Source organism: Aedes albopictus, chromosome 3 (genome assembly GCF_035046485.1).
Source record: "Aedes albopictus strain Foshan chromosome 3, AalbF5, whole genome shotgun sequence".
NCBI classification, from domain to species: Eukaryota; Metazoa; Arthropoda; class Insecta; order Diptera; family Culicidae; genus Aedes; species Aedes albopictus.
The window spans coordinates 125026125-125039068 of record NC_085138.1 but is presented as its reverse complement, the minus strand read 5'-3'; the positions used below and the strand labels follow the sequence as shown (position 1 = coordinate 125039068).

Here is a 12944-nt window from a genome sequence, read left to right as displayed (position 1 = left end):
TGCGTTCGGGCAATGCCGGCGAACCTTTGGTACAACTTGGGGTCTAAAACCCAAGTATATCAAATGGATCTACACAACTGTTGTTCGGCCAATATTGGCCTATGGATGTCTTGTGCGGTGGCAAAAGGGTGAAATGAGAACGATCCAATCAAAATTAGGCCATCTCCAAAAGATGTGCCTCATGGCGATGTCTGGAGCGTTCTCTTCAACTCCCACGACAGCGCTCGAAGTTCTCTTTGACGTTGCCCCACTACACATTCATCTCAAACATGAAGCACTTTCTTGCACTCGTCTACGGGTACTCGGTCTACTAGAGGAAACTCCTGTGAACCGCAGTTCAACACACACCTCGTTGTTTCCACATTTGGTGAATTGGGACAAACTTGTCCTAGCTCCAAGTGATCTTACAATTGCTTGTAATTTTCCATATAGGACATTTTCCACGAAATTCCCTTCCCGGGAAGAGTGGACATCTGGAGAGAAGTATTTCAGACGGCATCGTATCACTGATGGTTCCCTTCTCGAAGGTCGAGCAGGTGCTGGTGTTTATTCTCGTGAGCTAAGGCTGCATCAGTCTTACTCACTTGGTAGACACTGCACCGTTTTGCAGGCCGAAATCTTTACTCTTAAGTGCGGAGTGCAATTAGCACTTCAGTAGCACGTAATGGTCAAAGTTACATACTTCTGTTCAGATAGCCAGGCCGCTATTAAACCACTTGCTTCGGCCAACTCCATGTCGAAGATAGTTATCGCTTGTCGAACTCAAATCGTGGAGCTGAATTCAGCAAACGCTCTTCACCTTGTATGGGTACCTGACCATTTTTCCATCGCTGGAAATGAGGTGGCTGATGAGTTCGCTCGCACTGGAGCATCGCACGATTTCATTGGCCCTGAGCCAGCTATTTCGGAACACTCAAACCTCCATTTAGGTCGAATGCATTTAGGTGAAATCTATTTAGGTTCCTCCATTTAGGTAACGTTACCTAAATGGAAACTGGTTGTGTTCAGAGCAGTTGAAATGTTTTAGATTAGGTATAAGGTTAGTTTAAGGGAATTAAGTTGCAAGTGGAGTCCAGGGCGTGCTCAGGGGGGAGCAATAAGGGGGGATAGGGTTGGTTTGGGACTGTATACGGTTTCCTAAGATCTTTCTTGAGCAAAAGTCATTGAATCTACAATGCATAACTTGTGTGCTTAAATCGGCACCAACATTTCAAAAGGGCGTAACTGCATTTACAACCAATGCCTTCGCACAAAGCTGTGGAGCGTATCCCATCCCTCTCGAGCAATCCACTAGCACAAATAGAAAGATAAAATCCTCCTCTTTCGAATAATGGATGTGAATTGCGTGAGATGAATGAAATACGACCCATAGCTCTGTGAGAAGGCATTGGTTGCAAAAGCAGTTACGCCCTTTTGAAATGTTGGTGCCGAAATGATTGAATAAAAGTCATGCTTACACAACTTCATGCAACTTTGTGCTGATAAGTGGTAAGTTCAATATTTGTTTAAGAATTTCTAAGAGCTCCCTTGAGCATAGCTCATCGGAATCCCTTCTGAAACCACCTGAAACGTTCAAGAAGCGCCGCTGAAATCTCTCTGAAGCTTATTTAAGAGCTGTGAGCCAAAATGTATTTTCAGAAACTGTAGGCCCCCGTAACCCCCCCCCCTCCTCAAAATCCCCTGCAACACCTACGTAACGCCTGAGTAACGCCTCTGAAACTCACCAAAAACCATCTGAAGCTGTCTAAAATGCCTTCGGAATCCCCCTAAAACCCCCTCGGACCCCATGTAACGCACCTGAGACCCACATAAACCCCCAAAACCGCCTACGTAACGCCAGAGTAATACCTGTGAAACTCGCCAGAAATCATCTGAAGCTGTCTGAAATGCCTTCGAAATGTCCCTTAAACCCCCTTGGACCCCATGTAACGCGCCTAAGACTCTCAGAAACCCCCCGAAAATGCCTTCGTAACGCCTCTGAAACTCGCCAAAAATTCTCTAAAGCTTTCTCAAATGCCCTCGAAATCTCCCTAAAACCCGCTCGGACCCATGTAACGCATCTGAGACCTCCTGTAACCCTCGAAAACGCCTTCGTAACGCCTCTGAAACTCGCCAAAAATCCTCTGAAGCTTTCAGAAATGCACGCGAAATCCCCTTAAAGCCCCATCGGATCCCATGTAACGCAATTGAGACCCTTCATGTGATAGCTGTGAATCCAATTATGGAACTTCGTATAATTTGAATTGTAACTGTCCAGTTTTTGCGCAACTGCGTTTCCGAGTACTTGGTAAACACTTTTTAAGTGAAGCTGACTCTGACTTTCAGAAACCTTAATTTTCAGGACGTTCTGTTGTTCTTGACCCGTTGTGGTAAAGAGCTGTAGGCTCTCTTTACGCTTTATGCGTTATCATAGTGCTCTTTTCGGGGCGCTGTTTGAACCCATTGTGGTACGCTTATGCGTTTATGACGATCCTATTCCCTTACCTGTCCATTCCCCTGTCCCATCCTTTTTTCCTTCCTTTCTCTCTCAGGTAAATGATGAAGGCTCGTGTGCATGGCGATGGCAAAAATTTCCCAAATGGAGAAGAACGTGCCTCTGGAGCCGACCTTCTGATACCTGATACCATGGGTGCTCAGGACTTAAAGTAAGTAAGTATTCCTTAACAGTTCGCTGATAGCGTGTCAATTTTACCCATCCACTAGGTGATTTCCTCTAAACGTTGGGAATATGTTGATATAAGTCTGCCACAGACAAACAGACGTAACACTCTGATAATTCCCATCGTACACCAATTTAACGATCTTTTTCAAAATTTGATAGTTGACCAACTGCCCAACCGTGGCGCTCGCATAGCTTTTGTTCGAGTTTGACGTTTGCACACTACCGCCACCTAGTTGGTGGTCGGCCAAACACAGTCCTTTTAGCATTGGGCGAATGTGTTTCCGTGACTATGATTTGAATCGAAAGATGTTCGAAGTGTTACATCTGTTTGTCTGTGAGTCTGCCGTTATGTTAGGTTTGGTGTCAGGTACACTGAATGGGGGAAAGGATTGGGAACATTGGCCAAACATTATACTAGTAAACCAAAACATCTTTTTTTTTTAAACTTACCAGAGTGCGTTGTGGTGTGCAAACCATGGGTCATATACTTGGAACTAGGTCGCTGTTTGCTGCTGTTGTCGAACCAATTGAGCACGTCCAGCACCGCCTGGGGATTCTTCTTCTGTTCCTGTTTGCTAATGTTGGAGTTCTTCAGCATGAGCGCCCATTGCTCTGGCATACCCTGTAATGGGAAAAAAGGGAAAACGAGAAAACATTAGAACTGGGTGGGAAACAGTCGTCGTCGTTGTCGTCATTAAGGTGCGCTGGGATACGGGGCGAGCTTTGTTTGAAGGTAAGAGTCCTTGAAAGTGGGATTCATAGTGTATAGCGAGAGAGAATCATGGAATAACAATCGTGCATTATTACGGTAATCTTGAAAGGCTTCGAGGTACGTGATACGATTGTATACGAAATAATATAACCACTATCTACATGGCAGTAATTGGTAAAGAGTTCATGTTAAAAACGTAAAACATCATCAATTGGCAAAAAACTCAGAAAATTGTACCAGTGCTGAAGGAGCACTAAGAACAAAAGAAGAAGAACAATAAAAGAAACAAAAGAAGAAGAATACAAATAAAGAAGAAATGAAAAAGGAGTAGAAAAAGGAACATATAATGATGAAGAAAAGGAATAACCATAATAGGCTTAATTAATTTTATCCTTTATCAATACTTGTACTTTTGAAGTGATCATATTATTACAAACTACTGTACATCAAAGGGTGAGATTGCAGCAACAGCAGCAGCAGCACCAGCTAACTGCCACCGCACGTTTGATTGCGGGTGTCGACTACCACAGTTGGTGGTTATTGGCGCAATAAAACAACGCCCGATAAAACAGCTTACCAGGTCCGAAACCGGCGAAACACCGAAACTGACCTGCAACATTGAGATTCTATTGTGCCAACAAGTCAAGCACTGCAAACCACTCGCTATAGTTTCGACAATCGCGCGGAGGTGAAAAGATTAATCGTAACATTTAAACGCGGATAAGTAGGTAACTGAGCCGCGGCGACCGGAGAACACAGAATCGTAAGACGGAGATTTATAGCCGGGGTCTTTGGTTCGGGCGAGCACTGAACGACTTAATTCCTTTCCGATTAAAATTCAAACAAAAACTAGTGAGTCTGTAATTTATTCGGTTGCACTCAGGGGTCTGGTCTGGGCTTGAGGAGCGCGGTTCGCTAAAGTGTGGACGGCGCAGAATGCATACCTTCGACCGTCGACGCTCGGTAATACCCATACCTACTGTTCAGGTATTCACAGCCCAGCAGTCAAGCATGGCGAGCAAAGAGCGAGTAGTTCATTTCAGAGTTCGAAGCTCAGCAGATTTTTTCTGTTGTTTCGTAGGTTGGCTGGGTATGCTAAAGTCGGTTTGCAATTTTTTGTTTGGATTTTGTTGTGATTGTTAAGCGTGTTTTTACTGTTCTTGGTAGAAGGGTCTTGAAAGCGATAGGAATTTTAATTCAATTTAAATCCAATACAAATCTTGTATATTTAACCCCAAAAGTCATTAGGATGCTCAGAAGCGCGAGGTAGATTTGTCGACATGATCTCCAAGCTAATCCTAAGCCAGCCCACAGCCAATTCAAAGTCAATCTAAGGCTACTTTAAAGCCATTACAAAACCATTCCAAAGTCATTCCAAAGCCAATTCAAACACAATCAAAACTTGTCAAAAAGTGTGTCCAAGTAAATCAGAAGTGAATACTAAGCCAAGATAAAGCCAATTCATTGCTAATCCAAAGCCAATTTGAGGCTAACTCAAAACCATTTTACAGCTAATTGAAGGCCAGCCAACATTCAATTCAATGTCCTTCCCAAGCTAGTATAGTTGCATTCGAATATCAATTCATGATCAGTGCAAAGCCAGTTCAAAGCCGATCCATAGCTATTCCAATCTGAAGCGAACTTAAGGCTATCACAAAACCACTCCAAAGCTACACCAAAACAATTTTCAAGCAGATCAGAAATGAATAAATAGCCAAATTAAAGCCAGTTTAAAGTAATTGCAAAGGGAACCCAATGTTTACTCAACACTTTGCACTGTTAATTCATAATTCCCAAGCATAACAAGTTCCAATCCAAATTCTAATTCTAGTTCCAATTCAAGTCCCAAACCAAGTTCCAATCCTAGTTCCAATCCAAGTTCAAGCCCAAATTCCAATCTAAGTTTCAATCCAAGTTCTACTCCAAGAACCAATTCAAGTTCCAATGCAAGTTTCAATTAAATTTACAATCCAAGTTTCAATTAAATTTTCAATCCAAGTTTTAACTAAATTTCTAATCCAATTTTCAATCCAGCTCTCAATCCAAGTGCCAGTCCAACTTCCAACCCAAGTTTCAATCCAAGATATAATCTTGGATCAAGAACGGATCCAAGTTTCAATTAAATTTCCAATCCAAGTTCCAATCCAGCTTTCAATCCAAGATTCAATTAAATTCTTAATACAAGTCCCAATCCAAGTTCCAGTTCAATTTCCAATCCAAGTTTCAGTCCAAGTTCCTATCCAAGTTCCAATCCATTATTATTATTGACTTTTTATTATGGGGAATTTCAGCCCGAGGCTGGTTCATCCCCGTGTTCCAATCCAACATCTAATACAAGTTTCAATCCAAGTTCCAATTCAATCCAAATTCAATCCAAATCCAATCTAAAACCAACCCAAATCCAATCCAAACCCAATCCAAATCCAATCCAAATCCAATCCAAATCCAATCCAAATCCAATCCAAATCCAATCCAAATCCAATCCAAATCCAATCCAAATCCAATCCAAATCCAAATCCAAGTTTCAATCCAAGTTTTAATCCAACTTCCAATCCAATTTAAGTTCCAATACAAGTTCCAAACCAAGTTCCTGTCCAAATTCCAGTCCAACTTCCAATCCAAATTCTATTCTAACCTCGAATACAAGTTCCAATCCAAATTCCAATCCAAGTTCCTATGCAAGTTTCAATCCACGTTCTAATCTAACTTTCAATCCAAGTTTCAATCAAATCTCTAATTAAATTCCAATCTAAATTCCAATCCTAGTTCTAATCCAAGATTCAATCCAAGTTCAAATCCAAGTTCTTATCCACATTCCAGTTAAATGTCCAATCCAAGTTCTAGTCAAAGAACCAATTCAAATTCAATCAAAGTTTCAATCCGAATTTCAATCCAAGTTCCAATCCAAGTTTCAATACAAGTTCCAATCCAGCTTTCAATCCAAGTTCCAGTCGAACATCCAACCCAAGTTTCAATCCAAGTTATAATCCAAGTTCCAATACAAGTTCCTATCCAAATTTCAGTTCAACCGAATTTCAATCCAAGTTTCAGTTCAATCCGAATTTCAATCCAAGTTCCAATCCAAGTTTCAATACAAGTTCCAATCCAGCTTTCAATCCAAGTTCCAGTCGAACATCCAACCCAAGTTTCAATCCAAGTTATAATCCAAGTTCCAATACAAGTTCCTATCCAAGTTTCAGTTCAACCTCCAATACAAGTTCCAATTCAAGAACCAAATCATGTTTCAATTAAATCACCAATCCAAGTTCAATTCTAGGTTCCAATCCAAATACAATCCGGCTTTCAATCCAAGATTCAATTAAATTCTCAATCCAAGTCCCAATCCAAGTTCTAGTTCAACTTCCAATCCGAGTTTCAATTCAAGTTCTAATCCAGCTTACAATCCAAGTTCCAGCTGAACATCCAACCCAAGTTTCAATCCAAGTTATAATCCAATTTTCAATACAAGTCCCTATCCAAGTTCCAGTTCAAGCTCCAATGAAAGTTTCAATCCAAGAATCAATCCAAGTTTCAATAAAATTTCCAATGCAAGTTCCAATTCAAGTTCAAATCTAAGCTTCAATCCAAGTTCCAATCTAGTTTTCAATCCAACATTCAATTAAATTCTCAATCCAAGTCCCAATCCAAATTCCAGTCCAACTTCTAATCCAAGTTCCAATCTAAGTTCCAATCCAAGTTCCCATCCAACTTCCAGTTCAACTTCTAACACAAGTTGCGATCCGAGCTTCAATCCAAGTTTTAATCCAAGTTTCAATCCAAGTTCCAATCCCAATTCCAATCCAAGATCTAATCCAAGTTCCAATCCACATTCCAGTCCAACTGCCAATCTAAGTTCTAATCCAAGTTCCAATTACAAGTTCCAAACCAAGTTCCCAACCAAGTTCTAATCCAAGTTCCAATTACAAGTTCCAAACCAAGTTCCCAACCAAGTTCCTATTCAAGTTCCAGTCCAACTTCTAATCCAAGTTCCAATCTAAGTTCCAATCCAGGTTCCTATCCAACTTCCAGTTCAACTTCTAATACAAGTTGCAATCCGAGCTTCAATCCAAGTTCTAATCCACGTTTCAATCCAAGTTCCAATCCAAGATCTAATCCAAGTTCTAATCCAAGTTCCAATCCACATTCCAGTCCAACTGCCAATCTAAGTTCTAATCCAAGTTTCAATTACAAGTTCCAAACCAAGTTCCCAACCAAGTTCCTATCCAAGTTCCAGTCCAACTTCTAATACAAGTTTCAATCCCAATTCCAATCCAAATCCAATCCAAATCCAATCCAAATCCAATCCAAATCCAATCCAAATCCAATCCAAATCCAATCCAAATCCAATCCAAATCCAATCCAAATCCAATCCAAATCCAATCCAAATCCAATCCAATCCAAATCCAATCCAAATCCAATCCAAATCCAATCCAAATCCAATCCAAATCCAATCCAAATCCAATCCAAATCCAATCCAAATCCAATCCAAATCCAATCCAAATCCAATCCAAATCCAATCCAAATCCAATCCAAATCCAATCCAAATCCAATCCAAATCCAATCCAAATCCAATCCAAATCCAATCCAAATCCAATCCAAATCCAATCCAAATCCAATCCAAATCCAATCCAAATCCAATCCAAATCCAATCCAAATCCAATCCAAATCCAATCCAAATCCAATCCAAATCCAATCCAAATCCAATCCAAATCCAATCCAAATCCAATCCAAATCCAATCCAAATCCAATCCAAATCCATTCCAAATCCAATCCAAATCCAATCAAAATCCAATCCAAATCCAATCCAAATCCAATCCAAATCCAATCCAAATCCAATCCAAATCCAATCCAAATCCAATCCAAATCCAATCCAAATCCAATCCAAATCCAATCCAAATCCAATCCAAATCCAATCCAAATCCAATCCAAATCCAATCCAAATCCAATCCAAATCCAATCCAAATCCAATCCAAATCCAATCCAAATCCAATCCAAATCCAATCCAAATCCAATCCAAATCCAATCCAAATCCAATCCAAATCCAATCCAAATCCAATCCAAATCCAATCCAAATCCAATCCAAATCCAATCCAAATCCAATCCAAATCCAATCCAAATCCAATCCAAATCCAATCCAAATCCAATCCAAATCCAATCCAAATCCAATCCAAATCCAATCCAAATCCAATGCAAATCCAATGCAAATCCAAAACAAATCCAATCCAAATCCAATCAAAATCCAATCCAAATCCAATCCAAATCCAATCCAAATCCAATCCAAATCCAATCCAAATCCAATCCAAATCCAATCCAAATCCAATCCAAATCCAATCCAAATCCAATCCAAATCCAAATCCAATCCAAATCCAATCCAAATCCAATCCAAATCCAATCAAATTCCAATTCAAATCCAATTCAAATCCAATCCAATTCCAATCCAAATCCAATCTAGATCCCATCCAAAGCCAATCCAAATCCAATCAAAATCCAATCCAAATCCAATCCAAATCCAATCCAAATCCAATCCAAATCCAATCTAAATCCAATCCAAATCCAATCCAAATCCAATCCAAATCCAATCCAAATCCAATCCAAATCCAATCCAAATCCAATCCAAATCCAATCCAAATCCAATCCAAATCCAATCCAAATAAAGTCAGGAGAAAATCTCAATCTGACCAAAGGTGATTTATTCCTCTTAAAGGGACGGAATCGGGAGTGTGCTGTGCAGCGGAATGAGAGCGAAATCGGTAATAAGAGATATGATTCCACACTACCGCGCGCCAACCGCGCTTGTCGTCGTCGTCATCGCGTCATCATGTCTTCGAATCGTCGGAAGAGCTGTGTGATGGCAGGAGGTAGTTCCAATCCGAATGCAATGAATGTGATGTGGAAATAGGGAGGTAGGTAAGCATGAGCAGTTTGGCTTCTCGTTCCGATCGGTCGCCCATCCGTTGACGCGTCGGCTTGGCATGGCTGAGTGGGTGAAATCTGCATCCGTAGAGCTGGCTGGCTGTGCTCACACGGTACGGTGGCGATGGCAGTGCAGTGGGTGCCGGTAGTAGTCTAGTTTTTTGCGGTGCCCAGCAAATGGTGTGAATTTTGTTTGGCTGTTTGAATTGAGTGGTTTTATGGAGCCTTTGAATGGGGCTGACTGTGGAGTGAGTTTTAAACGTTTTGACATAATGCCAACTGCAGATGTTTTATCGTGTTTTATTGGGTATGCTTTTGCAAATATGAGGACATACCTGAAAGTACTTTGTTTGGAAATTGAAACGAAAGGAATTTCCTTGTTTTTGACTGATGAAAAGCAACTAGGTTGATAAATATCCAACCTGTCTTATATTATGTTCATTGATGTTATAACCCGAGTGTAATCTGATGTGAAGAAGTAACATGAAACGAGCTCACCAATTTATTCGTTTATTAAATCTATTTATAACTTTCTTCTTTTAATTTAAAAAAAATCCAATAATTCGCCAATGCAATACTAAAACTACCATATGGCCTTCAATGTTTTTACATATCTCAATACAAAAAAAAATGTCATTACAGTTTTAAGAGGAAAACACTGAAAATAACAAAAACAGTAGGAAAACTGTGAGCAGTGGAAAATTATTGTTGATAAAGACGGTATGAATTTAAAAGTATGAAGTCTGTAGTAGAACAAACGAAAAGAAAACAACTATGCATATATCTTGATCTTGAATCAACTCAATCAAAAGCCCCTCAAGCCTACTAGCAATTCAGGTAATGCAAGAAAAGTATTTAATTTCCCCTCCGAACTGAATGGGTGAACAGCAGCGATTTTTCTTATATCCCTCTGATTTGTACTAATTTAAATTGCAAAATTCATTTCACTCTCTTTCCGTTCGGTCTGCCCACGTACCTACTGTGGACGCACGTCGGGGTAGGTGCACATTTCACAAACGTCATCCGAGATCCGACGTCGGTCGGTCGAGTCGAGAGCCCTGGCGTCGAGGCAAGTTGTAACGTAATTATACGTGCGCGGGGAGGTTGGGGATCGGATCGGTTTTCCATTCACCAAGTACCCCGAAGGGGTCCCGGACACTACGTTTTTTCCCTGCCATGTGTGTGTTCTCGCAGCTCGGATTGTCGTTTTTTTTCCTTCTTCTTGTTGCTAGCGGTAAACAAATCAACTGTGGAGGAATAAATAAACATTACAGCATCACGCTGCGTCGGCTGTGTTGCGCCGCCATTACACTGCGGACACGTAACGTGACAACGAAGGTGGCGAAGGTGGAGTGGGAGTTTGGGGGGTAGATCGGGTTACTTGGTGTCACAGCAGCGTCACACAATCAGCGGGCCCTTGCCCGAGGGGGATGCATGTATATTGGTGGGAACCGGCAAAAAGTCTACCTTAGTTGTCCTGCTATTAAACAACTAAATCATATCACTTTCCGTGGACGGATTTTTCTGCATGAAATTTACTTTTACTTTGGTTTGCATAAATGATCCAGGTTATTCACAATCAGAGAAAAAAAACAAGCCTTGTGATAACCACAAGCTATGTAGTGTGGAGCATAGATATTTTTTAATCAATTCGTATATTAGCGAATGTCAATACAATAATGGATAGTATTTTTTTTATTTTTTCCATCTCTATTCTTGTAGTTTTACATCCTACGTTTTCCTTTCTACCTAGTATTTTATATCTTTTGTCTTGTATTCGTTATAGTCTAACTCCTTTTTTTCTTATTTTACTTCTTTCTCTCTATACTTACTATTTTCTATTTTGTGTCTTTAATCTTGCGTCTACTTTTTTACTCTATTATTTTTGCCTTTCTTGCACACCAAAGTGTACTAAAAGGTTACATGTTCTGTTCACTCAAAAAACGAATTTTTGATAAAAGGTTCGGAGGGTCAAGTCCCATATATCAATCAAATCTGTTGGACGAATTGAGATTATGTCTGTATGTGCGTGTGTATGTGTGTGCGTAAGTCTGTATATAAAAAAGGGCTCTCACTTTTAAGGCACTTTCAATTGGTCGGTTCCAACGATTTTAACTCGAATCGAACCGGTAAGCTTTCCGCATTGTTGCTATTGAAAAAGGTTCGGATCGGACTAGGCGTTCCGGAGTTATGGCCATTTTAGTGATCCGGACCAGATCCGGTGGAACTGGCCACGCATAAAACTAAACCAAACCCCATCAAGCGGACACACCAAATTGCACCGATTTTTGTATTCTTTCGTATGGTTGATGAATGGTATGTGTGACTCATCAATGGAGATCAGAAAATCTGCGATGTTTGCCCTAACTTCAAAATGGCGGCCTAAAATTCAAAAAGGCAGTCCAGCATTCAAAATGGAGGCTGTTTTAAGGAGTTTTGGGCTCCAAAACCATGCAATATGGGTGTATTTGGTATGGAGAAGATGTCCAAAAATGGCCAAGATGGCGGCCCATGAGTTTTAGGCTTTAAATCGTGTCATATGGGTATATTTGATGTGGGGAAGATGTGTGGAATCCAAAAATGGCGACCATAACATCCAAAATGCTGGCCCAAATTCAAGATGGTGGCCCCAAATGCAATATGGCGGGCCAAAATTCAAAGTGGCTGCCATTTAAATGAATTTGCAATATGGGTGTATTTGATGTGAGGCAGGTGTACGGTGTCCAAAAATGGCGATCAAAATATCCATCATGGCGATCCGATGTGGGCTTCGGGCCGTGCGGTTAGCGGCGGCAGTCGTCCAAGCGTTTCGTAAGCCTCGGAGAGTGGATTCAATTCCCGCTCCAGCCGGTGAAAACTTTTCATCACACTGAAAATTTTTCACTGGACCACTGGGTGTTTCGTTCGTATGTTTCAAGTTGTAAAAATCCAAAATGATGGCCATAAATGCAATATGGCGGCTGTTTTAATAAGTTTCAGGCTAAAACAATGCAATATTGTGAACAAAATATACAAGATTGCGACCCCCGGAACAGAGCGTGCCCAACAAACATGGTTGCCGTACAACAGATGAATAAGCCGCTATTGAGCTTGATTTTGAAAATTTTGGCTGAATAAGCTCGGTCGCCTTTTTTTTTGCAATTCTGTGTTGTTAAATAAAAGAAAGTGAACCCAGGGTATTCAATTTTATTCCGACGACAGTCTCTGAAGAAAACTTCCCAAACCAAATCATCATGTTACAGATTGCTTCAGAAAATCTTCCAAAAGTGTCTCTTACGAAATCTGGCATGAATTGCTTTACCAATTCCTCCATGATTTTCCACAAATCATTTCAGAGATTGTTTGGGAAATTCGCCCAGGAATTACTCCAGATATTCCTTTGGATATTTATTCAGGAATTTCTCTAGGCATTCGTTTGGGGAATCTATAGGAGATTCCTTCAGAAAATCTACCAAAATTTTCTTCAAAAATTTTTCCAAAAAATCTATTTTACATTTTTTTTAGGAAATTTGTCCGAGTATTCGGCCAAAAATTTCCTCACGGATTCTTAAAAAAAATCTTCAATGGATTCATTCTGAAATTTTCTTCAAGGATTTGTTTAGAAATTCCTCCTATTCTACAAATTTTACAAAGAATTCTTTCAAAGCATCTTGCAAG

The 12944-nt window shown here is 40.4% G+C and overlaps 1 protein-coding gene across 3 annotated transcripts in view; it reads right to left on the bottom strand.

Moving 5' to 3' along the window:
- Nucleotides 1-12944, bottom strand: part of LOC109622061 (serine/threonine-protein kinase Pak) — a 211728-nt gene that overhangs the window by 47946 nt on the left and 150838 nt on the right. For all 3 annotated transcript variants that reach the window (XM_062858422.1, XM_062858423.1, XM_062858424.1), the window contains one exon: nucleotides 3113-3284. In XM_062858422.1, the coding sequence (XP_062714406.1) occupies nucleotides 3113-3284 (172 nt within the window). The remainder of the gene's footprint in view (nucleotides 1-3112; nucleotides 3285-12944) is intronic.